At 37.6% G+C, this 21,275-nt stretch overlaps 1 protein-coding gene across 1 annotated transcript in view; it reads left to right on the top strand.

The window, feature by feature from the left end:
- RORB (RAR related orphan receptor B) overlaps positions 1–3,245 on the top strand; it is a 40,965-nt gene extending 37,720 nt beyond the window's left edge. Inside the window, exons 9-10 of the mRNA XM_075020817.1 lie at positions 2,505–2,617; positions 3,090–3,245. Coding sequence (XP_074876918.1) covers positions 2,505–2,617; positions 3,090–3,245 — 269 coding nt within the window. The remainder of the gene's footprint in view (positions 1–2,504; positions 2,618–3,089) is intronic.
- Positions 3,246–21,275: the final 18,030 nt, after the last annotated feature.

Below are 21,275 nucleotides of genomic sequence, written 5' to 3'. Positions count from 1 at the left end.
AAAGTGTTTCATCTTGGGAACATATCTAAAAATTTAAAAATGAAGCACTGCTTCACAGAAATACCTGCACCAGTCCTTTCATCCACTAATACAGGTACACAGAGATTCCCTGTGGGAAGTACGGATACTCAAGTTTCTTTTCTACAGAAGCCACCATCCTGAAATGTGATCTTATGTCCTTGATCTCAGTGTTTACGTAGTTTACAGGAAACAGAAAGGTCCCATCAGGAGTACATGGACCTAAGAACATCCATTAATACAATTGCTAAGGTTGCAAAGCCCAGTGTCAGACCTATTTTCCATCTAATTCAGAGCACAAATCCAGGTTTTCCAATTTTGGGTGGAAAAAACCACTCTGCTTGGAGGTGATTCTTTAACTTGATTTCTGATTTTAAAGGTTAAAATATTGCAGAAGAAGTCCAGTAAAGGTTGCAGAGGCATCTCCACCTGCAAAGATGCTAGAACCAGGTGGTAAGACACTAACCTCGCTGCCCCCTGTGTGCCAGTTCCTCTTCTGAAATTCTGACTGGCCATGTTCTTTTTTTCCATCTTTCTTTTTCCAAAAGCAGATTTTGCAAGTTGTCCCTCATCTTCTTTCCTAGACTACTCTCTAGCCTGTACACTCTTTAAAGATACACAAGTTCAAAACCCAAAAGAAGTACAGAATTGAACCACTGCTTCTTATGTCCCGTATAGGTAGCTATTGACTTTTTCCTGCACTTTTGTGAATATAACTAGATGTACTTGGGGAATTCCAGCCAAATTTGCAGATGGTTGTCAAGTGGTAGAAACCACATTTTGGGAGATGAACTTAATATCCATTGTAAAAGTTTCACCTAGCTCTTGTCATGAATTTAAGAACTCTTGTGTTATATACAGCATGCTCCATGACAGATAAGTGATTAAACCTCTCTTCCAACAGCTTCAGTATATTTTTAAGCTTATTCTTGTGACAGAAAGATAAATCTTTAAGGATTGCTCTCTGTGATAAACCTTTTCAGCTCCAGTGTGCCACAATAGGCCTTCATTTAACACTATTGAAAGGCATGTTTTTGCAATAGCGTAAAATTTGGCACCAAACCTGTGACATATAAATATTACTGTGTGCTTATTTGTGTAGATGCTGTGTATGGTCTCAGCTAGTCCTGTTTCTATGGCCACTGGTGGCACAAGATCCATTGGCTTACCTTCTGGGAACATGATTCTCTAAGCTTTGCAAAAAGATTATTTTCTTTTCTTGATCATCTGTTAAGTAGCTAGAGGTTTGGGTTTGTCTCTTCTCACAGTATTTAGTGATGGACACTTTTCATACACCCCTCTCAACAGACAGTCAGAAAAATGATAAAATTCTGCTCCTCCTGTGATGAAATACTATTCAACTCCAGCGTCTGTGGCATGTATGCTTATTGAAATGGTCAACTTATATTATTTCTGCGGATTATTTTAGTAACTGGGAATGGGTAAGAAAGCTCTGAAAGTGAAAGGGATTTTCATGCACTTTTCAATTTTTACATGAAGATTCATGCCCTGTGATAAAATATATTTTCTTATTTCCTGTTTGAAACCTAAAATCTGTACCCAAGAATTGGTCTGGATTGAGGAAGAGAGGGAGAAGAAACAAGTTTGCAGCATGGGAAAACAGAAGGTTTAATGGTGCTGTAAACACACTGTGTTAATGGCTTTGGGATTGTCTTGGGGTCTGCTACTTCTCTTTCTGCATGTTCGTCTCCAGAAGCTATGACTTGTGAGAATATAGAACTTAAGGAAAACCTCCTACACTTGGGGTTTGAGTTCAGTAGAAGCCATATAGGTTTCCAAACAACTGTGTCTGTAACTGTTATTCTCCCAGATAATCTTTTATTTTGTGTTGTTTAAAAAGAGAACATTTTTAAGTAATGAGAAATTTACACTTCAAGACATTGCAACAACTCATAATTCTTTTAAATTATTGAAGAAATTCTTTTGAAGGAAGTCATTTCTTTTTATTCAGAATATAATATTTGGTCTCAAAATGTTAGCCTAGTAAATAATGAGATATATTTTATTTTAATTTTTAAATAATTATATTCTATTATTTTCAAAGAACTGGTTTGATCAATATGTTTATTACTTCTGTATTAAGACACTATAACATGACATGTTTTTCACCTAGCCAGTATGAAGTTAGAAGAACACTGATTGTACCAACAGGGAATAATAAAATGGTTGGGCATTGTTTCATTTCTACTCACATCTTTATTTCTAACATCCTGGTTTAAACAAAGAGATGCAGAGCCAACATTGTGTTCCTGTACACTTTGTATCTGTTAATTAAACTCTCAGGTGATCCTTTAATGGATTAAGATACTTTGCCTCTGAAACCATGTCTTAATTATCACACAGTCCTTCCTCATGGGAATTATGATTGCTGTGAATGCTTGCCAGCATGGGACACTGTGTTCATTCATGAGCATGCCCCACATCTGTGCATTCATGCCTTTAGCTCTTGCTTTCCTTTTTCTCAGATCGAGCCTGGTTAATAGAGCCAAGGAAGGTCCAGAAGCTTCAGGAAAAGATTTACTTTGCACTTCAACATGTGATCCAGAAGAACCACCTCGACGATGAGACTTTGACAAAGGTAAATTGTTAAAATGAAAAGCCGAGGACTCCTTGATTGTGACGGGGGGTTTTGTAGCTATTTCTCCATGTATTCCCACATTAATGTAAGTTAAAAGCAGCACACTATGTGCTTGCAATATATAGAAGTAAGGCTTGTTTTACTCTAGTCCCTGGTCCCTTTTACTCCATTTTTGTTCAATCCACTGATCTTTTCAATTGGTACCCTAGCAAAAATAAGACTGCCTTAAAAAAATAGCCCTGGAAGCAGTTCCTTTTTAAATGTATTTTGGCTAAAATTTCCAGGACAATTGTTTTTAGCTTCTTATGGTAAGTACAATGTCTGGTCCTTTGGATGGGTAGTTTTCATGATGTTCAGAGTATTGCAGTTCAGTTACCCAACATGATGTCAATGCAGTTCATTTTGGAAACTGTAATTTATACTAAATTTGCTTCCTCCCTGTTCCTTTTCTTTTTATTTCAATGTCTCACAGTTAATAGCCAAGATACCAACTATTACTGCACTTTGCAACTTGCATGGAGAGAAACTACAGGTATTTAAGCAATCTCATCCAGATACAGTGAACACACTGTTTCCTCCATTATACAAGGAGCTTTTCAATCCAGACTCAACCACTGGCTGCAAGTGAAGGGGATAATAGAATTTTCACGTAGTCATGGAATGCGTCACTATTAAGACAAAAAGAAATGTTTTCATGAAGAACTTATTAAAAATGTCACTACTGCAACACTAGGAATGTCCTGCACTTAATAGAATTATTTTTCACCGCTACAGTTTGAAGAATGTAAATATGCAACTCTGAGTGGGGATGTCTTTTTTCTCTTTTCTTTGTTTACTTTTTTTTTATTTTTGAACTGACAATGAATATACAAATATAGGACACTGGGTGTTACCTTTTTTTTTTATTTTATTTTATTGGGGGATGTTTTGGGAGACAACTGTTCCTAGAATTTTATTGTAGATATATATGAGAATAGAGCAGTACTTTGCAGTATTACTCTTGCTGTTTATTGTTCAAATATAATTTAAGAAAAATCCACTTATTAGACTTGCCTATTTCTATGTTTTTAGATAGTTTAATGCATGTGGAAGTTTGTAGCTGTCTTGGAAATTATGGTGCATGTATGGAATACACATATATATATATGTGCTATATACTTTTATATATATATATATATATATGTAGGTATTATATGCATACATGCTGTAGCTTAAAAATCCCATGCCTACTTTTAAAGGATGCTCAGCCCAGCTGTCATGCATTTCTTACTCTCCAAGTAATGTATTAGATTTACTTTGAGCAATCAAGATTTGCTTTGCCAGTCAGAGTTAAATTATCAGCTGCCGATGTGTAATGACAGGATCACTTCTGAGATATGTGTAATGTAGTGCATGTGTGCAGTCTATAAATGAAACATCAGGAATGTATCAATGGTGCAAAAGCCTTGTCTGGATTATTTTAGTGGAGAGAGGAAAAGTTTTTTTATTTTCTCCCTGTTACAGGGATAGAGCATATATAAAGTGAACACTGTAGGACCTGATGTCAGTAAAGTTTCTGAAACACAGAGTAAAAATGTAGACTACCCCACACAAACATTTTTCTGATTCCACACATTATTTTATTTTTATGTACTGCTTTGAAAAGTAGTTGCAAGGCTTGGTTTGGTTTTTGCTGAACTCAGTGGCAAGACATGTAGTGAACTAAGTGAAAACCATAGGAAGCCTAAAATGTAGCTCTGAAGAGTAGTGGCAGAGGGAGGAAGGGAGGGAAGGAGGAGGAAAGTCAAAGCAAGCAATGTCCATGGTTACAAAGGCAGATATAACTATCACTGTTTCTGACACAGCCATCATCTAGATGAGACTGATGGTTTCCAATACACACATACGTATATGTATGTTACATACACATGCATGTATGTATGTATATAACTGTGTATATATACATATATAGGGCTGATTTTAGATGAGCTTCAGGAGGGGGGCAAAGGATTGAGGCTTTCTTTTTGTCTGTCTCTGAATTGACTTTTGTGCATTTGCTTGCAAAACCAAAGGCAAACACAGAGGGGAGTGGAAGACTGCCATGGACTTAATCTTGTGGATTAATTAAGTTTAATTAGCAGTCATGATTAATGTATTTGGATTCTGCCAGAGATACAAAACATAGACTTTTTAGCTATGGAAGAGGGGTTCAGTTTCTGCTATGGCTCTGCCCTTACCACCATTTCTACCTGTTGTGAACTTTTTCAGAGAACTGTCCTCTGGGGACACCAGTGGAGGGAACAGAGCAGAAATAAGAGGAAGCAGGCAGTAGAGAAGAAATGAAGCAGAGGCAGGATCATGAGTAGATACATTTCTTTATTTCAAATCACGTAGAAGTTAGTGCAAACTGAGGCAAGGCAAGGAGGAGCATGTTGTCAGGGAGGCCAAAGGACCCACCATCTGCCAAGGCTGCATGGCAGAGTGGTGTCACAGGGAACTCACAGGGACCCACAGGGACACGGCTGGGCCCCAGGGTGGGTGCAGAAACTTGGTTTGTTACAGTGATAATGCCTCCAGCTTTTCCAGCAGGCTCGCACAGCTCTGGTCTCCATCTTCTGTTCCCATTTCTGCATGACCAAATAATTCACAGACTATTCCAAGTACTTTGTGGAGTTTTACCTTGCCATCCATCAGCCGGTTTGCAATTTTACATACATGTTTCATGACAGAATCCAGTCTAGACAGTATCAACATTTGTTTCCTCTGTTTTAGCAATGCCAGGCCAGATATAAGAGCAGTTACAAACTCTCAGCTAATACATGTTTCTCTGTAGGTCTATGACAACTTCAAAAAGAAAAAACTAAAAATCTGCACAGCCAAGTTATTTGTGCTGATAATTTTGTGCAAACATGACATACTCTTCAAAATCACTTGGTCCTATAGAACAGCAATTTCTAAAATACCTTTTTTGCTCGAAATTCAGAGCACATTTTCTGATCTCTACTGATTACATTAAAATATCTTCAGTTAACATAATAAAGCATTGCTTTTGATGCTTCTTTATACTACTTAAACCCTAAGACTGGCATTCCTTTATGAGGTGATTTACCTGTTTGCAACCCCTTTTACATGGCAAATCCATGAAAAGGACACCAAACTCCAACTTCTTCTAATATCAAAAGACTTAATTAACTATATTTATGTACTGCTTGTGTGATTTTATTTGGGAAAAAAATCAAGTCAAACTGAACCCTAGAAGTGCTCAGTTTTAACTGTAGGGGATTCATGTTTTCCTTGTCTTTTCCAACATAAGAACACACACTTATATTTGTTTGAAATCCTTTATAAACTTATTTTCAGTGTGTCAAAAGTAACATATTTAGCCAACCCACAGGAATATAGAATATGTGATAAATATTACTGTTCTTAGTGCTGATAATAAAGAGGTTTGTCATGCTTTTAAATAGTTCCTCACAATTACGTGTTACATCTTGAAAATGTTTTGTTCTGCTCAAATATGCTAATCAGTCCTTGTGATTTTTTACTTATGTCTTAGTCAAGAAAACCAAATGGAGGTCACCAGTGGAAAAAAAAACATTATTTGATCATTATCTGCAGGGCTTTTAATCTTTAAAGCACTATTCTTACATCACTGCAACCTCATGACCTTTTCAATCAGTAATGCTTACTGCCACTTTTTAAAGATATGGAAATGAAGGAAAAGAAGTTAAATGACTTGCCAGAGACCACAGATGTAGCAGTATTCAGTCCTGGAATAAAAATGGATTCTTGTTTTTTGTCCTAAAAAAATTAAGATGCTGGTATATAAAATCTTCATTGCTAATGATAGGCAATAGCCTGTACAAACAATTCCAAATATTACCAAACAAATTTTTATCTTAATAATATGGTTAATTATCAACAGCTTGCTCTATTTTTGTTACTACTTTTACAGAATTTGAGCAAATAACCTTGTTGTTTATTTGGAAAATAAAAATTCATTCTCATACATTATTTATTTGTGGTAACTAAGGCTGATAAATTTTATTTAATTTTCTGTGATTTGAGATTGGCCACATAGGTAAAGTAGTACCTCTTTTGCCTTTCATTGACTGAGTTTAGAACAATAAATAATGATCACATGCTACAGGCTGGATTTTTGTTGTTTGTTTTGATACATAGTTATTTATACTCAGAATTTCAAATTCTTGATATTGGATTTCATATGTTCAAGTTATCCATAGACTTTAAATAATAAAATAGCATGAATTTGAGTAAATAACTGCATAATGCACTCACAAGATGCATTTCAGAAAATATTAGTGCTGCACTTTATTTATTCTTGGTTTTCATTAGTCCACACTAGTGTCCATAGCCCTTCAATTAAATCTCTAAAACTAGGATTTGTCACATCTGCTCTCTGTAGCAATTGGTCATGTTTGTTGATTTTTTTAGTGACAAGCTTTTCAAATGGGACACATTTTTTAATGATTGATTAACCTGGGATCTTTAACAAAAGGATATTTAAAGCATGTATTGAATATTCTACTTCAAGCATTGGTCTCAGATAATTCAACCACATTGATCTAAATTATCCTTGGCATCAAGAAAGCAGATGTAAACTGTTCATCACACTACCACAGATACTTAATTTTGGTGTAGATATCACTCTTGCCAGCTCTTTGTATAAATAATTCCAAGAGTCATATTTCCTTCTAATGGAAAGATTGCTTTAGCGGTTGCTAGGGGAAAAAAGGGTGATAGAAGGCACTCAGTTGAGGCAACTTGTTTCCAAAAGCAATGTATATATTTTGATTGGTTTGTGATAGGCAGCATTTAGGAATTGATTCTGCGAGTTGTCAGGCTCCCTTAGCTCTAACTAAAAATGGAGGCATCTCAGCACCACACAGAAGGTGCTCAGCCCCTCATAAAGTCACATGCCCTTGGTGTTAAGAGGTCCCCTTTGAGCTTCGCAGAGCACAAGTCAGATGTTATTCTCATACTTGCATTTTAATGCTTTTACTTCATGCTTCCCATTGTTCATTTCAGCTCCATTTCACAGGGATCAGTTTATTCCTTGTGTTGTGCCTTGGGCGCCAATGCTGTCTCGACGCCTGTGCCAGGTTATGGTGCTCCAGGTGGAGCAGCTACCAGACCTGTCCGTGAAGATGAGCTTTATTATGTGATTTTCTTTGTTCATTTTCATGGTGGCAGCTTGCACAGGTGTACATTTCCCTTTGGGATAGTTTGCAGGGATTTCTGACATGACAACTTCTACACAAAGAGGGTGCAAACCTGCTCTTGTGCTCTGGCCTCTCAGCCTCCCACCACCAGACTGTGGGAGCTGCTCCAAGGCTGCAGTCTCACAAATCGGTCAGACAGCAGAGATGTGCAGCTGATGGCTCTTTTCCTTGTTGTCTTTTTCACCCCCTCTAAAACTGTGCTACAAGGCACATTTGAAAGATGTTCAGGCTCCCCCCATCCTACTTCCTCCTGACTCTGCATTGATTGTGCTGTTTCCAGAAGAGCCAAGTTCCAGCCTGGAAGCTGGTTCCTATTTTCAGAGTCATTGTCTGTTGGACATCCCAGGAATAAAGCACTGGGCAATGAGATCAAACTGAAACATGAAAGAGGCTTTTGTCCAAATACATTATGTCTAAGCACATAGGAAATGGAAACCTGAGACAGAACAGCTTGCTTTTCCCTGGCAATAACAAAATAATGTATTTACTCCTACCAACCTCTCCCAGCACTTTCTGCCTCCGCTCTAGAAATTAATTCCTATCTCTGACATCCATTAGGAACAGTGTGTTGCAGACCCAGTCCTCTTCTTTCCTTTTTAAATTTCATGCTTTGTAAATGACAATCACTGCTTGACGCAGATGTTGCACTGTATGCCACTCAGGGATGTTTCATTACTAAAAATAGCTATATAAATATAACAGTGATAATAAAGAAGAGAATGTTAGAGGCTTTGAAGGGCACAGGTTGAGCTGCCCAAATGAACATGACCCAGACAAGGCTTTCAAGCCAGTTATTAGAAGTAACATTGGTATAAACTGAATTCACTGTCAGCATTTCCTCAGCTTGATGCAGGACTCACTTCACCCATTGTTTAACAGTCAGTGGAGCCCTACTGATCCATCAGTTTGTGATGTTAGAGTCCTTTTGGAAACAAAATGCCAGTGAGCTTTGTATGAGTTACTGAATTTAGACAACTGACAAAAGAAAGTGTAGTTTAAAGGTATTGAGTTTAGGTACCATTAATGTGAGCTCATATTCGGAATTGCTGCAGGCATGTAAGAAAGGTTAAGATGTGGAATAAATGATAGTATGTCAGCAATGACAGCAACAGTTATGCTGAGCTACCACATGGAGAAATTACTATAAAGAGCAAGTAGTATAAAGTGGCTAACAGCTACCCTTTCCTCTCAGGGATGCACAAAATCCTAGCTACCCCCAGACCTCTGTAGCAGTGCTTGTCCATGGTATGATCAGTTCTTTTCTCACCTCAGGCAAACATGACCTCATTTTATACTGCACTAGTGAAAAATAATCCCATTTCCTAGAATTTTGAAACACATTTCTGCCTATCCCTAGCTTTACACCACAGGTTTTCTGTAGACCTATCATTACAAGAACACACACAGAAAGACAAATTGCAGTGGATTATATTGCCAGTCATTGAGTTAGTTCCAGGTCTCCAGTCAAGAGGTTTTCCTCAGCTCTAAGTAAGATCATTTCTCCTATTCTCACAGTGAGTATGTATGGGTTTTGACTCCCTCCATCTTCTGAACTCCCTACACCTAGAAGATGGGTGGACAGCTTCAAGAGCTGGAAAGAAGAGACCAACATCCCTATGCATCAAGGTTTTCATAATCTTATTCTTTGCCAACTGTCCCATTGCGATTTGAATTTTAATCTTTCAGGTTGCTGGGAGCCATGAATAAGTGACCAAAATTCTTGTTAGCATGATACCTGCCCATTAAAAAGACCAGGCTCTGGCCAGAGGACCTTGCCTCTCTTTCCTTTTCCTTTTAGTCCTAGCTCCTAATGAGTGAGGCCTGAAGTGGTAAATGATTCATCTTTGCTCTTTCTCAAAGCTGATCCTTACCTACAGCCTGCAAGGGAGGCTCCACCTAGAAGGTAGGAAGCAGGTTCCTTCCTCCCAGCCTCTGTGTCCTTACTTAGCTGTATTGTCCCTGCATGTGTTGTCACACATGTGTTGTTACGCAGCAGGTAAGGCTGTGTGACACTGAGCTCAACACCCCAGTAATTTACCATCCCGAAAGTGGTTTGCAGCAGATCACTTCACTATAAAAGCCACTTGTGTACGCAGTCTGCCGACAAAAGCCATTGTGAAGAGACCTAAAATTTCTACAGTGGTAGCTCACAGATCAGTAACTTTCCTAAAAAGGCAGCCTAAATGTCCAGAGACATGATGGATGTGTCATTGTCCTCCAAACAATCCTTGCATTTCATTTGTGCTGAGAGAATAAGGCAATGAACAAAACGCTCTAGGAGAGGACAGGTATTTCCTGGGTGTTACTGCAGGCGGTGAGGATAATACTGCTCACAGTGAGTTCAGTAACGTGATGTACTACATCTACATAATTTCATCATCCTCACAATTCAAGCACAGCACATAGGGAGAGTGAAAGAAAACATCATTGGATATAGCAGCAATAAATATATTAAGTGTTTCTTTGTAACTGTACTTGCAGAAATTGTTTGCTTTGCACGTGGTCTTCTGTACAATAACATAAAGAAAAAACTTCATCTAATGTAGATATCACAGTGTTTTTGCATATTTGTTGGATTCGTTGGATGGAGCTGCTAATTTGTGATCGAAGATACTGCTGTTGAGAAAAATGTATGTGCTTCAAGAAAAGGCTGAGGCCCTTGTTTATGGCTATACATTGGCAGCAGTAAAGTATGTTCAATATAAAACTCTGTCTGGAGAGAATTTAAAAGATGTCTCCTAGTTTTCAATATTATGATCACGTTGGTCCCTTATTTGGGCAACAAGAACGCAACTGCATTGAAAAACAAGCATGGCCAGATGGTTAACCACAAAGAACAGGAGAGAACAGGCTTTACCTTGAAGACTGTTCCAGATAAAACCAGCTTATTTAAAAAAAAAAAAAAAAAAAAAAAATTAAAAAAAAAAAGCACTTATACTTGTCTTGATTAGACACACAGCTTAATAAGTCAAAGTAACTACATTAGGCTGTTGACTTTGGGGATTCAGATTCAGATGCACTACATTTGTGTTTTTTTAATGTGTCACTTCAGTGTCAGAATCAGGCAAAAAAGGTGTTTTGTTGTTAGTAAAAAATACTAATAATCATTTAACCCCACAGAGTGTGGACCCCACATTCTCATGCAGTAGATGGGGATTTATTCGTGCACTTATTCTTAAAAAGCCACTGAGTAGCATAGCAAGTGAACTAGCCGTGATAGTCTTTGCCTCTTGCGTGACTGCAATGTGACCTCTAGTAGGCTACAGGGAGCGGCTCTGTGATTGTACTTGTGGCCACAAATAAAGCACAACCGAACTCTAAGCTGTTATCAACACCCAGCTAAATCGAATGCATGGGGTATTTTGAGATTTATGCTAATCGCTGTGAGATAATTCCCATGTTAAACTAATTACTCTGGTTGTAATGAATGGAGGTATAAATAAAATAGGAATCAAAATAGCAACAAAATCCCTTATTTTACAGCTGCACTCTCTGCCTCATCTGATTAACACTAAAGAAAGTTACTTAAAAACTAAACAAACAAAACAAGAAGAAAGAAACCTGAGTATGTATTGTAGAAATGTAGAAGACAAATAAAATATTTTTTCAAATGTAATTACTTTTAATATATGCTTGTGGAAGGTCTGATACTATGTATGCTGTCTCTGTAATTTTTTCTGTAAATAACTTGGGACAGTGAATACACTGATTTTTTCTATGTCTCTGTTTAAGCATAAGACTTTGTAATGATTTTTTTTAAAGAGGAAAAACATCAAAGAGCAAATTATGTACTTGCTTCTTGTAAGTGTAATGTACTCTTCAGTTTTTATGGAAACTGATTGTAATAGATAAAGCCTTTTGACCAGCCGTTGATGTTTAGTGTATACTTCTGTTTGTAATGGGGAAAAAAAAAGATGGGACTGTCAATGAAACATGATCCCAGTGAGTCTGTACAGTGATATTGTATTAATACCTGCAGACTGCATTTGACTAATATAATTTGAAGAAAGGTTGCTTAAGCAAATAATGTTTCCTTACAGCATATGGCTTTTAGGAATCCTTCTGGCATGAATTATATTAATAGAAACATTTCTTGCTTTCCAATGAGCAGAATATTTTTGTATGCCTTTAATTTCTTATTCAAATTTGAGGTCAGGTCACTCATTAGCTGTAATCTGAAGCCATAACTGACCTTCAACAAATACATGTTTTAAAGATCATAATAGAAAAATAAATTATGTCCAATTTATCAACAGCTATAATAACACAGGCAGGAGCATAAATAACACGCAAAGTATTTGGATGCTTTTCCAGCATCCCAATATGACTGTAATGGCTAGTATTTTATGATTACCAATTTATAAAAAAGAAAAACATAATTAAAATAGATATTTAGATTTAAATGAAACTTTCTAATATTTTTGAAATATCCCTGAAAATGCTTCCTTGCTTTTAGGATTATGAGAGAAAATGATTTTTCATATACTTCCCACTTTCAAATATCTAATGTTTTTATCCTATTTCCAATTCATTTTGTTAGAGTGAAATGAGATGTTAAGACCCAGACCTCCAAGCCCTGAGCTATTTGGTGCTTGGCTGTAGCTATATTGTTGTGAATCAATTTGATTTGAATTTTGGGGGTGTGTTGTTTGCTACTTGATAAGCATGCTTACCACTGTTGGTAACATACAAGAGTTGCATTGCCTGTCAAGAACTGTGATAAAAAACAATCTAATAAAATACAAATAATACTCAAATCACTCTCAAAAGCTGAATAAAAATTCCTTTATAAAATCGAATGCCTCATAGAGTCAACAGTGATTTTTTATTATTTTTTTTTTAAGCTTAATTGTATAATAACTATAATGTATCTTAACTGGCTTGTAGATGCAAAAAGCAAAACCGCTGCAAATGAACCATGACATATTGGGTAAAAATCTGGCTCCATTGAAACCAATGGCAAAACCCCTCACTGATTTCCATGGAGCCAGGAGTTCATCCAGCTTTTTTACATCTGCAATTTTCTTCTGATCTTTCTCCCTTGTTTAATATAACTGACCTAATTTATGTGTATGTGAGTAAAAATACAGCCTGATTCATTTAGAAAGTGACCGTTGAGGGTTTTATTTTTTATCATGAATTTCGTAGGACCAGCATCCCTGTCAAATGAAAAGATTCTATATTACTTTAGAATGTAATAGCTTTTTGTCTTATTTTATGTCCTGTAAATTATTAGTTTGATACTGTTAGCATTCCATAATAATGCACACATGATTTTTGAATGTTTTCTGTAAATGACAATCAATGTTGATGAAGTTCCTTTCTTTAATGCAAAATTAAAAAAAAAACTGTATAAGAAAATAAATTCTGTTGTGTGATTTTTTTTCCCTGTCCCTTACCTGGATCTGTCAGGAAAAGGTATGGTGTGTGCATTTCCAAAAGAGAAGGGTGAAAACAAAACCCTAAACATCAGGAATCTGTATTTATCTTCAGGTTTTCTCTTAATCTATTGAAGTAAGTATAGCATGTTGCTCCATCTATGCACCAAAAGTGGCTATGTTTTGCAATTTAAATTAGAGCTGCAACTTTTGAATATGCAAATTGTTAGATTTATTAATTTATTTCTCTATTGATTTGGGGGAAAGCCTCAGCTAGTAGAAAAGCAAAACAACACTAGAAACGCTTGCATGAAGGCAAATGGCACAGTAATGTAACAGAAGGTAATCTTATTTAAAAGAAGATATTGTATTTAAAATAAATTATAAATTTAACAAACTTTTTTTTAAGTTTGTATGTCTAGTAATAATTAATACTGAAGGATGCAACAGAAAATGCTAGTAGTCGAAGCTGAAGATAGTACCTTTCAATGGTACTATCTTTTCATTTTTAGGACCCTAAATTTAAAGCAGGAGTAAATTTAAAAAGACAACATCTGAAGGCCTCATTTTGCAAACTGTTAAGCACATGTTTATAGTGTTACTGACTTCAGCAGGATTAATGCATACACTTAAAGCCAGCTATATGTTTAAACATTTCTTGCATCACAATGCACTCAAGCAAGTTTTGGTTCCGAGATGCAGTAAGTGCAGCTTAGCATGATTAGATTTTCAAGTCCTAGATATTTAAGACTCATTTGGGGATTTCAGATCCATCTGAAATAATTTCAGACAAATGTAATAGGGAGTTCATATATAACCATTTATATTTCAGATAACATGAAGCTGAACAGTTTACTAGCCATGTGAGATAAGTGGACTGTTGCACTTACATGTTGCAAAACAGTGAACCCTGCAAATATGCTGTTGGTATTTTAATATGTAGTGTAACAGTGTCAGAGTACTCATTTTATACTAGCCTGTATTTTTTTCAGTTAGAAAATCAGAAGCAGTAATTTTTAAAACACTATCAACAGACTTTGTGTACTTCATGTTTCCTTACTGTTTTTTTGTCTTTGGTATATTAAGACTGACTTATCTTTGTAGTCTGTCTAGCAAAATAAGTTTTAGTAAAATATCCACTTTTCCTGAAAGACAAAAACAAACTTTCATAGGTTCTGACTGGTAAATAGCACAGTGATCAACACTTTGTGAGAAGACAAGTAGAACATTATTTTGAAACACAGTTATAAGAAAGTCATACAGGGCATCGTTTACTACACTGTTGTGCCAGTTAAATGTCAGTGTAAATGCCAGTGTGCCCAGGCCCACAATAGATTTACTCATAATGTATGAACTATCCTACACATTTTGCACATTAAACCTTCTCAAAGACAGATGGATTAATATAAGCTTTCAAGAAAGACAATGGTGAAATGCATTAGACAAAACAACATGAAATAACAATAGCTGTCAGTCCCAGAAGGATTATATACTTACAGGTGTTCACTTAATTACAAACACATGCAAATGCAACCTTCTGGATCATGAGGCACTGTGGATGTATTTGACCATAACTTACCATGCACTTTGAGCAACATCTTTGTAACAGGAATGGTCTCATGAAATGTGATCAACATCCTAAAAAATAGTCCAGCATTTGTACTGCATAAATCAAAGTCTGGCTAAGCAATTTTTCTGCATCTCTCCTTTCTTACTTGTCCACTATTTACCTCACTTCCTACCGAAATCCCCAAGAGAAATCTTAAAAAAAAAAAAAACAAAACTTTGAAAACTGTATTGCAGGTTGCTTTGGGAGGACAAAGACTGATTTGTTCTGCTGCAGGTGTGAAATGCCTGTTCATTATGGAAGGCATATATAATTTTGGTGTTACAGACCATGCTTCTGTTCCTGGAAAATGTTTGCTTACCTTCCTATTTATGCATGAGTTTTGTTGTAGCTTTAATGGTCTGTGTATTTGAGAGAAGTGAGATTTACAGGAGGCTTAAGAGCTTCAATTAGTCCTGATGAAGGGACTCTGATCCCGGAAGGGTTTTGTTCTAATTATATTGAACAGGCTAGTAAAAATATTACCTCCCACTACAGACATGCATTAAAACTCTGTGTGTAGCTATGATTCTTAAAAAACCTAAGCAATTCTTTCATCTGGGTGTTCCCCCGTAAGGGTTCAACTCAGTTGACCAGAGAGATGTATTGGTCCTGTTTGCATTGGTCTTGGGCACCTTGCTTGACCTCTTCCTGCTGCTCCTCAAGGTCTCAGGTCTCTCATAGCTCTCCCCAGTACATGGACATTTTGGATAACCCAGGGTAACTCCAGTGTAACTACATGCTGGTGTTCAGGTGTCCACAGAGAGTTTAAGCGCGTAACACACCTACTTCATATGAAAGCCTGAAATTTTTTATGTATGAAGGTAAACAAATTAAGCACCATCAGTGATTTAGAAATAATTGTTACGATTTCCCTTCAAAATCCAACAGTAACTGCAGTACAGAGTTTAACAGACTGCTTCCATGATCAGCAGATTCAGCCCAGTGCTAATAAAGCTGATGTGTAAGATGCTTCCATTTCAACTAATGAACCAACAGTAATTTTGAGCAAATGCTGAGCTTGCCTGGAATTTCTTCAGATTAATAAAAGCCTTTATCAGAGGGCTTTAAAAATTGCATCCTCTTTCCCCCTGTTTTTGTTGCATTTTGGCATTAAAAATCACAGTTACAAAGACAGCATCACTAAAATTGCAGTAGTCGTTGATAAGCTTTGCAACACTCTTCTAAATGACTCAGTGACTGACACAGGCAAGGTTTAGCATATCCTTTGCTTTCTTGTGACAGTTTATGGCAAAACACTGTGAAGTTTTAGCAAATTTACCAATAAAAATCTCCTGTTGGCTTAGAAGATAGATTTCTCATTTACTGGGTTTGTAACTGGCCCTCCAAATTTTTCTTGAGGCAGTGCACTCAAGAGCACTGTGGTGTCAAATGGGGGTTGAGAGAGCTGGCAGGGAGGTCATGACGTCAAGAGACAGCTCATCTGACCTTCATCTTCTTTAAAAGACCACGCTGCCCTAATCAACACGCCCACCTTCTCATTACAAAAGGAAGAGGAAATTTAATTTTCTTTTTCAAGGTTACAAAATAGCTTTGTACACAGTGCTTCATACTAGATGTTTCTGGAGACACTCCCAGCAGATGTGGAGGGGAATAGAAGATGTTTTCCTTTTGTTCCCCAGCCCACATGTTTGCCTGCTACAAATGCTGAACTGGCATGGCTTGCACTTCAGGGTAATTTAAAAAGGGAAGTACATTTCAGGGGCACTCCTCTATTTCTGTCTCTTCTAAAGGTCCTTTACCACCATATTATTAATTTTCTTCTCTACCCTGCCTGCCTTATAACAGAGGGGAGGTTGAAGGCCATGATTTTGAGGAGTCCTTGGAGAGTCAGTGGCATTAGCTTGTGTGTGCTTTTTAAGCTAATACCCTATCCAAAGAAATCAATACCTCCTCCATGAGCTTAAAGCTAGGCATATGCTTAAATAACTGTCTGAATGTAGCTATCCATGCAGCTTCAGGAAGTGCAGAACATTTTACCAGCCAAAAGCTTTGCAGAAAAATGCTGCTTTAAGAAATTAATATTTTCTGTCCACAAACTAAATCATAATACCATTATATAGCTAATTGAGAGGTCTAATGGAAAAATGAGAACACCACCAAGTTTAAACACTATGTTTTGGGGATGCTGGCTCTGATCATTGACTACTCCTGTCATTTTAGGCAAGCAGGTGATTTGGCACCTGTGTATCTATTTATCTATTTCTTGGCACTTTTAAGTATAAGCACTGTCTTCATCTTTACTTTAAGGTTTCCAGATGTTATCAAATAAACCCATACCATCTTGGCAATGACTACGTAGTTTTCTTGCTGCCATCTGTGTTACTAATGAAATTCACTCTGCCTCTCTCAGAGGTGAGTTATCATTCCAGTGTCTGAGAGCGACTTGTTCTGAGCAGGTTAGTCTGAACTGTAATAACATTACCATCCTTAAGGAAAATCCTGGCAATCCTGTCATATCACTGAAACAGCATGCTGAGAAGCTGCGGCTGTTTGCAAATCAGGATTTCAAGTTATTACTCCTAACCTTCAATCCTGCATGCTAAAGGATATCCAGCTCTGCTAAAATATGCACTGTTTACACCTTCTCCAAACACTAGCAAAGCATAGGTACCATGCCTGGTACCCATCACCGAACCAAACCAACAGACTTCAAAATCTTTGTATGAAATAAGAAATCTAAATTTGTTAATTTTTCTTTTAATTTGAAAGCATTCAGTGAGTACAATCAAAATATGCTTTGCATGTTCAGAGGTGTTGAACCTTTAGCCCCCAGGCAGAGATGTTATCCACCAAAAACTATTGGAGGGCATTTGTGACTAATGCTAAGCATATACAGTCAAAAGAATAAAAAAAAATGCAATTAATATTAGATCTAGTGTCCCTTCAGTGAAACACAAAATTTTCCTATGGGCACAGTTCTCCTGTGAGGCATATTGCATTGAAAGGTAATAGAAAATGATATAAACCTGAAGCATTTTTTCATTAAATTTAAAAGAAAATAGTATGTCTTTTTATGGTATTCCATAGAAAGACTAGGAATCAGAACACACACCACAGAAGTCCAACAACAAAAGTTCCATTTAAACTTCTTCAATCATTTAATGGCTGTATACAACTCAGTATTTATTACCAAATGTGACCAAAAATTTGTTCATGAAGGGCCTGCATCAAAATCACAGACAATAACCCTGATTCTTCTATTTTCAATTTACAGACTCAATCCACTTGTGCTAATGCTGGTCTCTGTTAGCTGAGTTTGGGGCATTAAAAGCTTTTGCCAGTATCTTTTTTGGCTATTTCCCAAGAGCTTGTCTTTCCAATACTATGTTGAACTTGGACCTCTGTTTGAGATGCTGAAATGTTCTTTCCAATATGGAGCAGCATTGCAACACAGAGTGTCACTGACACATTACCCCTCTGTTGAAAAGATCAGCTTATAGTAAAAATATTTATTTCATCCTCTCTCCAGCAAAGAGGTGGAGGCAGGAGTGCTTCACACTAGACCAATCATTTTTGTTCCATTAGAAATTGTGTTTTTCCAGTTTTAAGTAGACAAATTACTCATGCAATCATATGCTTCAAATGCCACCATCATGTTATTTTTAAACAGACTTTTTAAAATAATTATCATTTATTTACTGTGATTCACTTAGAAAACATTTTTAAGTAAACTGCAGAAAAATAGGAGCACACAAAACAAGGAAGCGTTGACGTATTTGACAGTCAAGAGCATTCCTTTTATAGGAATATTAACCCATAGTTACTCCGAAATCAGCAGCATTATTTGACAGTGATGGAACTGGGGACAGAAAATCATTGTATGAGTATAAAATTTACATGAATAAATGCATACAGAAACTACATCTTTTTAGGTCTAAAATAAAATAATGGCACGCTAGAAATTTTTATAGCCACTACCAAAAACTTGAGATTTTCTGCATAATTTCAGTGTGTTTAAGCTACAAAAACTCCCACTGCAGTCCAGACTCCAGACATTAGCTACACAAACCCATAGAGTGAACAGAAGAACACCTCTGTCTTATGAAGGTTGTTTGCTGAATTTTGTTTCTCATCTGCCTTTGGCCAAACAGCTTGCAGATTGGTATGATGCCAAGGAAACATTCAGAGCAGGTGGGAAACTTTTTAGCTCATTATCTTTCATCATCACGTATGCTGGTCCTTTGTCACTGATCTTAGTTATTGGGAATTCCAGCTTAAGCAGGAATTTCCAGCCCGTAGGTCAAATACAAGTCCTTTGGCGTGTTGGTCTGTGTAATTGCCCCTGTGGCAGTGCTTTTTAGCCTTGGAAGAGAGCTGTAAACAGAAGGTTTTGAAATAGCATTCACTGAAGCTGGGTTAAATTCTACTCCTCACAAAATTTAGATTACATCCTTAAGCAATTTTCATAGTAACCTACTTCTAACTGCAGCCCTGATAGCCCATAAAGATAGGGTTGTATAGCACCACTCACCTGAAACTTAAAGAAACATTGGAAGAAACATTATCTCCATTACATCTGGCTGAATACCTCCATGCACACACTGCCGCCCCAGCAGCTAGGTAGTATGGGTGGATCCCCATAGAAACATCAGGGTAAGTTCTGAAATAAACACTTCACTCTCAGAAACCAGCAGTTTGAGTGTGCCGTGTAACTAAGTCAGCTCCAATCTCAACTCATCGATGCCACTGGGAGACTGTGCAACATTCCTCAATAAGTCACAACACTGTTCTTCTTTCCCTGTAGTTTTCATGTCCTTTTTCGGGTAATCACAATCCTAACCAACTGGATATGGTTGAAATGAAACGGAGCCTGTGTTCCTGCAAAATCTTGTGTGCAACTGAGCTCATTTGTTGTCGTCTGGAGAGCTGCTCTGCTGAAATATGTTGATGAGAAATAAAGGATGCAGTGAAAGTACCGAGTTTTCGTAACAAATGCTTGACATAGGGAGACAGTAAAGTTTAACGGAACATGGAAGAGGTGAAGCAGTGTGAAGGTGTCAATGGCAAACAGGGAGGTAATGAAGTTCAGTAAGAAGATGGAGTCTGCACTCTAGTTCAGGTGCTATAGCTGTCCAAATACTCAAGAAGAGTCCCACAGCTTCCCCTCTCAGTGAAATCTGGTTTAACCCTCTGTGGTTCTTCAATTTGAATTTGAATCTCCCTGAAACAATGAGTTCTGCCCATTTAACTCCAGCAGGAGCCGATAACCATCAAGTCCACTATTGTGTCCTAATCATATTCCCATCCCATCTCCAAGTGCCCTGAGGTTCATTCTGTGAGTGACTGGGACTCATCTGAGTAGCTGCCAAGTGGGAGTAGATACAGATGACTACTTGCAGAGTTGAGGTCCCACTTGTATTATAAAATGTCCTGAAACAAGCATTGCTGTTTGATAATAGACAGAAAGTTTTAAGGGGCATTATTTGTGTATTTCTGCAACAGAAAGAGGCCTGAGAGGTGCAAATTTTCCGTGGAAGTTTCTCCCTCCTTCTCAGCAAAAGCTACCTACTGCCCATTGACACACTACAACTCTGTGCCACAGTATATCCCATCATCAGTCACAACTCCTAACGGGAGCACACAACTGTGCTGGCAGTAGCTGTGCTACTCAGCTTCTGGACTTGCATCCAGCTCACAGAAGCAGCAGCATCTCTCTCCCTCCCCCTGGTAAAACTCAGGCCTCAGAGATGCTCCCCAGCATTGCCTGCTCTCTCAGTGGGGAAGGATGGACCACTCTTTTTGGACCAATGTGTCCCAAAGGGTCTTTCATTCTTCTCTTTAACTGTAATGTAAGAATTATGTCTCTGGTCCTCACCTTCTGGTGAAGACAGCTGCAGGCATTTAAGGTCTCATAGGTCACCAGCTTCTACTGCCCCTTTGCTGGGCATTATTGATTGCAGGAATGGCAGCAGTGAATGTATGCTGGTTGCAACAGCATATGGTTCACAGGTTGAGATTTTGGGTTGCAATATGACAAGAAAGATTCCTCCTAGAGCATATAGGCTCCCTGCAGAAGTCCCAGTGAGCACAGTAATTCTTGATCAATAACCTGGGCAATGTTGGATAGGAGTGTCTGGTTCCTGAGGGTCAGAAGAGTACAACAACCTCGTCTGACCACAACATCTGTGGAGGAAGTTGATGCCTCTGTCAAAAGCCTTCAGACCGAGAAGGGCCAAATTACCATAAAGACTGTTAAACTGCTGTTCAGTTTTGTCTCCATCCCATCTCCCAGCTTCTTTCCAAGTCAGAGAGCCAGAAGCAAATAACAACATGAGACAGCATTGGAAAATACCTGAGAAAGAAAGTAGGCAACATAGCATCTGGAAAGCTGAGGACTCTGTAATATGTCCTCCCTCATGTGGAATGGAAAGTTTCACTGACCGGCTCTTATTTCTTTATCTTCCACTACTAGGAGAAGAAAACTCTTC

Source organism: Buteo buteo, chromosome Z (assembly GCF_964188355.1).
Source record: "Buteo buteo chromosome Z, bButBut1.hap1.1, whole genome shotgun sequence".
In the NCBI taxonomy this organism is placed as follows: Eukaryota; Metazoa; Chordata; class Aves; order Accipitriformes; family Accipitridae; genus Buteo; species Buteo buteo.
The sequence above is the reverse complement of the archived record's forward strand: the minus strand, read 5'-3'. Positions and strand labels throughout refer to the sequence as shown.